Source organism: Amborella trichopoda, chromosome 5 (genome assembly GCF_054954075.1).
Source record: "Amborella trichopoda isolate Santa Cruz 75 chromosome 5, AtrichopodaSantaCruz75HAP2 v2.0, whole genome shotgun sequence".
Lineage (NCBI taxonomy): Eukaryota > Viridiplantae > Streptophyta > Magnoliopsida > Amborellales > Amborellaceae > Amborella > Amborella trichopoda.
The window spans coordinates 46,535,157-46,543,330 of record NC_142340.1 but is presented as its reverse complement, the minus strand read 5'-3'; the positions used below and the strand labels follow the sequence as shown (position 1 = coordinate 46,543,330).

General features: G+C 32.4%; 1 protein-coding gene across 1 annotated transcript; it reads right to left on the bottom strand.

Moving 5' to 3' along the window:
- Nucleotides 1–3,642: 3,642 nt before the first annotated feature.
- Nucleotides 3,643–8,170, bottom strand: LOC18431890 (HSP20-like chaperones superfamily protein). The gene is made up of 2 exons (XM_006842004.4): nucleotides 7,000–8,170; nucleotides 3,643–4,363 (listed from the first exon to the last, which is right to left on the bottom strand). Exons 1-2 carry the CDS (start codon nucleotides 7,244–7,246, stop codon nucleotides 3,915–3,917), a joined length of 696 nt encoding a protein of 231 aa, XP_006842067.3. The 5' UTR covers nucleotides 7,247–8,170; the 3' UTR covers nucleotides 3,643–3,914.
- Nucleotides 8,171–8,174: the final 4 nt, after the last annotated feature.

Below are 8,174 nucleotides of genomic sequence, written 5' to 3'. Positions count from 1 at the left end.
ACATATATTCTTTTTTAGCATTACTTAAGCTTTAGATTACTTTATTATTATTATTATTATTATTATTATTGTTATTGTTATTATTGACAACTTTTTTTCTCACTAAATTCACCTCTTTGCTCGCTAATAATTGGCATTCCCTCGATATAACAAGGGGTGGCAACAGGGTCAAGTCGACATGTTCACTTGAATTGGATCTAAGTTTGGACCTGGTAAATCGGGTTTGAGTCTGAATAACTTTGACTCGACCTGGGTTCAAGTTAACCCGGACCAAACCCAACCAAACTCGAATCCACCCCTAAGGTGAGTGAAGCGGTCAGTTTAAATTTGAAAGATTTCCCACAAATTAAACGTTATGTTAAACTGCCCATTTCCTTTTAAAACCTGGACAAGCAATGTATTTGAAACAAGTACTTTCGATTAATTAGATCGTTTCAAACAAGTACAACTTTTCATTCAATTAACACGTTTTAAATTTGAAAGCTAAATCACTTTTCGAGTTCCAAGTCCATGAAATTTTTTAGTGATTTACGTAGGGACCTTAAAATTGTAGGTACAATAGGAAATGAACTTACATGCGAAAATTACAAAGAGAGTTGGTCAAGTGTATTTTTTTTTTGTCAAAATTATCTCTCGATCAATCCAAATTTTTATTTTTAGTTTCTTCGTTAATAAAGTAGTCCTTTAAAGGTTGAGACATTGCCTTACTAGTGAAAAAACTAAAATAAACATAAAAGATTGAATTGATTAAAAAAATTTATAAAAAACACTAGTTAACTGACTTTCTTTGTAATTTATACCTTAAGCATTTTACCAAAAATTTTAAAGTCCATATGTAAATCACTCAATTTTTAAAAAAACTTTATTCTAGATACCAAAACAAAAAAAAAAGTATATAATGAACCATTCACTAACTATTTAAGCTAGGCTCTTTTCCTACCATTGACTCGCACATAAAAAATAAAATAAAATTGATCAATAGAATAAATGCAGCCATCCAAATCCAAGTTCATATTCAATGGTTAAGATGTATTGACTACATTGTACTAAAGATAAATAGTTTCATTATATACTTTTCTAAACAAATAAAAAGTATTTAAAATATTAACCACTAAAAGGGGATTGTATATTGCAAGACCTTCTTATCATTGCAACAAAGAGAATAAATATCAAATGAGACAATACGTTACAATTTTTATTTTTTTTGTTTTTGTTTTTTTTTCCTTTTTTTTTTCTTATAAGCGTGCTAGGCGAGTGTTAGGTCGCACTCCGTGCTTATGCCCATTACTCCCTGTCTATTCCACTCGCCTAGAAAGAGCTCTAGCTCTACTTATCCGTCCCGCTCCGTATTGAGGACACATGTTGATGTTGCCGAAAAGATTGATTTTTGACAAATAAAGTAAAAGAAATAAAACATAAAACACACACCAAATATATAACCACAAGAACACAAGTTTTACGTTGTTTATCCATAAGAACTACATCCACAAGCACGACAAACAGAAATTCACTATACCACTATACCAATGAATGTTACATCAATGACTTTGAAACAAATCTCGACAAAAATACAGTCGAGCAAACCCTTTTAAATCACTGTACTTTTTTTTTTTTTTTACTTCTAGCAACCACCAATGACACCAAATAGAAACACGAGAGCAACAAGAAACTCTCAAACTAAAAAAAAAACAACAAAAAATCTCTATAAAAACCACTTCTCTATAAGAAACCAGCATCTCAATCTTGAAAAGTCTACAAGAGACACCATCACAAAATTTCTCTACATAGAAATCTCCCCTCTCCAAGAAGAAGGTGCATCTTACTGTATCTCCTTCTCTAGAGGAACTATCATTCCCGTATGGTGACTCAAATTGGACACACAAAAAAATCCATACTATACAGAAAACTTTATAATTTATTGTTACATATATCTCAAAAGATATATCCAAGAGTCCTAATTTTTTTTAATTTCTATATTCTTTAAAAAGACTTATCAATATTAATTTCAATCTCAATCCCATATAATATGAGAACATCTCAATCCCACGTAATATAAAATTTCTTTATGTGGGTGATTTTGAATAGTACCAAATCCAACAACACAAACCAACCGTTCAATTCACCAAACAAAAATGATTGTTACCTCCTTGGTACAAAAAATAACCAGCCTTATTGTATTTACTCATTGTATATATTTCCATTACTAAATGTCCACACTTCTTATTGTATATATTACTATTACTATTTGTCCACACTTGTTTACGATTCAAATGTGCAACAAAAATACTTAGAATACCTTCCGAACAAAATTTCTAAAGAAGTTCCTTATTAACCACTTATAAATTATAACGTTAGAGGAGTCTTATTTGGTTCTGATGGATATGTGAATCCAAATTAGAATAATGTTCGGGTTTCCAAAAAAAAATCTAGAAAAATTGAGAATCGACTTCCAAGAGTTTTTCCTCTCTATATATAAGAGAGAGAACAGAGAAATATATATTTTATTATTTGCAGATAGAAACACAGAGAAAAAGATACTGTAGAGAGAAGAATGTAAAGATAAAAGAGTTCAAAGATTTTGAGTTCAATGCCTTTTTAAGTAAAACCACTTTGTGATTCCTTTCCTTATTAATGAAAACTAACATGTTGATATGCAGTCACTACAACGAACTATATAAAATTATAATATTTTTTTTACAATATTTCTCTCCCACTTTATTTTCGTTGTGTTGCATGAGCATAAGGTCTCTATTTTGTTTCTTATCTTGTAGTAAACCAACCTATTTTTTTTGCTATAGTTGGTCCCCACCAGTTCAACAACAAACTAATAATAAAAAAAAAAAAACCATTAAAATAAATTAAAAAGAAAAAGAGAAAAAAAAAAAACTGCCAACAGGGCAAAATAGATAAAATCTAAATAACACTACTGATTAAAATTTAAAATCTTAATTTTTTCACAACCATAATTTTCATGTCTAGATATTGATGTAAATATTTTCCAACGTTTGAATCACGAATTTTGGACAAACCATTTCTCTTATGCTATAGAAGTAAAACACCCTTAAAATACCCATCTAAAAGATTATCCCAACAATTAAAAAAGAACACGGTTTTGATGAGTTCCCTTGTGGATTTCCAATCCAGAGATGGACGTCAAAGCAAGGTAATCCCACTATCATGTCATGTCAAAATGGATGGTGGAAAATAAATATTCATGAGTGCAATTTTTGTTTTTTCAGAGGAAAAATTTCAAATTCACAATTACAACTTATAATTTAAATTAACTTATAATTTAAATTAACAAATCCGAAAGTTTTGGATCCAAAACCAATGTTAAAGACGGATTTTTAAAAAGCTGACGCACATCTACAACCGACTCACCAAATAGTTAGCTTGGAATATAAAAAAAATTTTCCAAAAAATTAGTACACCTCATTAACGACTATCTTAACCATCCATTTCCAAAATTCATAAACTTATACTTACTCTATCTACACCATTTTTATATTTTTAAATTTCATTATTAACGGCAAAATAAAACATATAGATTCTGATACTAAACTACATCTTCCGACAGGGTTTTCTTACTTTGATTGTTTTAAGTGGAAAGTGCAACCCAAGAAAAATCTTAAATCACCCCGATAAGTAAATTATCACACTTCTTCCAATGAAGAAAATGAGTAAATTGTCACACTTCCAGTGAAGAAAATGAGAATAAAACACACACACATTTCGCCTAGACTTTGAAGCTTAATAAAAAAAAATACACACCATATTTTACCTAGACTTTGAAGCTTAATACAAAAGCATATACTCCTACATAACTACATCACACTTTTATTTCTAGCAAACTTGATGTGTTGGAAAGATAACTCACCAAAACCTAATCTTCCACAAGTGTATTTACTGCATTTCTATTCTATTTTCACCTCCTTCACATCTTTTGCACTTGTTTCAGTTTTGGGCACTGTCAATTGGAGCACACCATGCTTCATCTCAGCCTTGATTTCATCTAATTTTGCATCCTGAGGCAAACGTAGGCTAGTGTTGTAATACCCATATTTCTTTGTGTCATCCCCCTCTTCTTCCTTGTGCTCCCCTTTGATCACTAGGTTACCATCCTCTATTGTGACCTTAATGTCCTCTTTGCTCAAACCTGGCATTTCAAACCTTAATTTGTAGGCTTTGTCATCCTCGGTGATCTGGTATGACGGCGTGAAGCCTCCGATCAACTCGTCGGTTGCACTGAAAGGCATCACGAAATCGTCGGTTGCACGAGAGAGCGTCAAGTTACCGAACAAACTGTTTAGATTCTCCAGTGCTAGTTCCATTGTTGACCCAAATGAAATTGGGGCAAAGACATCTGTAGAGGTCACGTTAATGGAGTCTCTCAATATAAGAGAGGGGGGAGAAATAAAAAATTATCATGATTATCAAGAAAATATGGAGAATTTAAAATTAAGCAGCATATTGGTATGCTATAAATATATTATAAAGGAAGATAAACTTTATCTAATAGGATTGTATACAATTTAAATATATTATAAAAGAAAATAACTTTATCTAATAGGATTGTATACAATTAAGACCATTTACCTTTGAAAAAAGAAAGTCACAATTAGTTACAACCATCTGATGTGAAATTTGATTCTCAAAAAGTTCAAGAAAATTCTTTTGAAGTTTTGAGCATGGTCAATAAAATAATGCAACCATCCAATTTCTCATCCAAGGCCAAGATTAATTGTGAAATAATGCAACCATCCAATTTCTCATCCAAGGCCAAGATTAATTGTGTCTAATTAAGACACAATTTAACATCTTATTTAGAACTAGGAATTTATGCAATATGGATCTGAAACCCTAATTTTGGATCCTATTTGGATCCAAGCATGGATCCAAGATTCGGATCCAAAATTCAGCATTCAAAATTTAGATCCGAATAGTAAATACAAGATGATCCGATCCGGATTCAACCCGATTTTTAAAATAATATATAAATTTATATGAATAATATATATAGGTTTTTAAAATTTTTAGAAGACCTAATTCTGAGTCCCATGTATAATGTTTGGATCTAGATTGGATCCAGATCTGGATCTGAATAATTTAGATCCCATCAAATTCAGATCCGGACCACATACATACTATTTGGATCCATATTTGGGTGCATCCGGATCCAAATTTGGGTGGATCCAAATATGGGTCGATCCAAACCCAATATGAAAAATTCTGAACTTGAATCATACTCCCAATTTAATTCAAAATACTTTGAAAAAAAAAAAACACACACACACACAAACCTTGAGTTGCCATTAATGGTTAAGGTATTTTGATAAATTTCCCATAAAAAATATTACATGGTCTTTACATTCGGTTGGTAAGGGGTAGCCATTGCCATTATTTGCGTGCTTAAAATCCATTGAACTTAAGCAACAAACAACTCACTATTCATAATGATTCTATAGGATCCTTTCTCACCCATGTATGTAGGACCCCAAAGGATCACCATTAAAGTTGATACGGATCTCTAGATAATTATCACATGAGTGTGGGACTTGATTTTTCTATAGATCCGTACCAAATTTAATGGTGATCTTTTAGAATCTTACACACATGGGTGGAAGATGGTCCTCTAAGATCATTTCTCATTCATAATATGTCTTACTTAAACGAAGAGCCACAAAAGTTTTGTATTCTTTTATTATGTTTGCCTCCATTATTATTCACCATGTAACTTATCTTCTCCTTAGTAGACTATAAACATAAGATAAATTCATCATAATACATTTAATTGAACTATTTAGCATTTTACTAACTCAATGCCTTATTTGATAAATTTAAAAGTCCATTTTTTGTGTTGATGCACAAAAGGGGTCACAGTGACCCAGCCCGGACGACTGTTTACCAAAAACACAGGTCTCCACAAAGTCGTAAGACCACGTATGGGGGCTGACACCTGCCCAATACCGGAAAGTCAAGGAAGTTGGTGACCTGATGACAGGGGAGCCGGCGACCGAAGCTATTTAAAATTTATGCAAATACTGAGTTCTTGGAAATTAGATAAAAAAACTACCAGTGGGATGTTAAATAGTTCAAATGTTTGGAGTCAGTATGATAAATCCCCCACATAAATTTAAAATAAAGGGAAACATCTAAAGGCAATGGTAATCAAAATAAGGTCCTTCTAAAAATCCATCTTAGAGATCGACTTTTAAATCTAAAATTTCACATGTCAATAATCTCAACCAATAGAAATCATAAATTTTTAAAGTAAAATTTAAGCATTAAATATATTATTTAAAAATAAAAATAATGGCTAAAATTGCAATAGAAAATTGTCAAATAATATAATTTTCATTTCTAAAATTTATACCCAAAGTACATCTCTAAGATCAAATGTTGGAAGGAGACTTGGACTAAAATTATGCTAATATAAATAAATGATTTCCAAAGCCCGTAAGAATCTATCTTTATTTTCTTTTTCCTTGTTCTTTTTGGTATTGTATACTTTGAAATCATTTAGGAGGTCGCAAATATCTGGACTATCCAATTTCAAATTGAAGAGCTTCAGGTATCAAGTTGGAAAAAAACTTCTTTGAACTTTCACCAAACACATTTACAATCACCCAATTTAAAATCCGACGGATAAAAACAACCACACATTCTTATATACAAGAAGGGAACAATCATTTTCACTGATTAAATGTCAAATTGAATTGAATGGCTTGGATGGCTTGGAGTTAATTATGAAGTCTGATATATATTTATATATAAATTGAACTTTGTTTCTTGTATTAACCACCCATTTTAAAAATTTAGACACAAGAATGATTGTGATACAAAAAATAAATGGTCTTTTTGAAGAGATTTGTATACTTTTTTGACAATAATCAGAAAATCCAAGTACACGAGGTTTACCAAAATTTAAGTAATTTTTTATTCTCCCCTCTTTAAGTTCTTGCGAGGAATATGTTAAAAGAAAATATTTAAGTAATTCACCATTAAAACCGAAGGGGGCGAGGTCCCTCCCACTCCTCCATGATCCTCTTCGACGCCTGTTGCATAGTGGCCTTGATCTTTCTGTGACGGCTACGTCTTTTGGATTATCAGCTGTTGATTTCGTGAACCGACGAATCCCACCACCCATCAACTGCCTTTCCTCACCATTTATAGCACCATACCCACGCTCTGAGAGACTCAAACCCCTTCTCACCAGATTTCTCGAGACCAAAGGAGTCATAGCCATACAAGAGAGCGTATAGCTAGAACTACTGAAGCGAGTAGAGAGAGAAAAGGAAGAGTTTAACAATCACAGATAAATTGCAAAGAGCGAGAAAGCAAGTAGCTTGTTATATATATATATATATATATAGAGAGAGAGAGAGAGCCCTGTTAGAGAGAGAGAGAGAGTGCCCTGTTAGAGAGAGAAAGAGATCAAGAGTTAACAAGAGAAGGATGCAGAAAAGAGTCTAAAGGCTTCTATACGAGAAGAGTCCTAGACCTTCTATCTCTCTCCATGGACACATGCCACCTCAAAAAGTGCAGACTCATCTCGAGGGTCATTCTCCAGATGCCAGGTCGGTCGTCCACATGAAGCAACGAATTTTCGGCGACATCGTCCCTCCATGATGATAATATTCCAAATTAAAACACCCTTTTATCTGCCTATCTCATTAGACTTTGATGATGATGATCCCTAATTCTAAAATTGAAAGCTTTAAATATATAGATAAGGTCTATAAACTCTTCAAAATCTTTAAAATAAGCTGTTGGATACCATGTGAGATTCACTATTGTCATCACTTAAAATTCTTTTTTATTTTTATCAATACATGTGGATGCCGATACGACCAATTGAAGAGTTTCTTAGGGCCAGAACAACTTTTTGGGTAGGTTTTGAGATGCAACTTTTTAAAGTTAACACCTTATATAAACCTTATTGCATTATAAAATTCATGTGTTCAAAAGACTCATGACCATTCTATTTGATCCGACACCTAAGATTGCTTTCAAAGTGACCAAGGTTTTGAAACCAACAATCCCACTAAAAAATAGGATCCGGATTTGGTGGGTGGACAATTTGGGATCCCACCCTCTTAAATGCTCCTAAATCTAAAATAACTGGTTTTGCAGCCGATGCGTAGGCAATCCAAAACTTTCCAAGTATCACAATA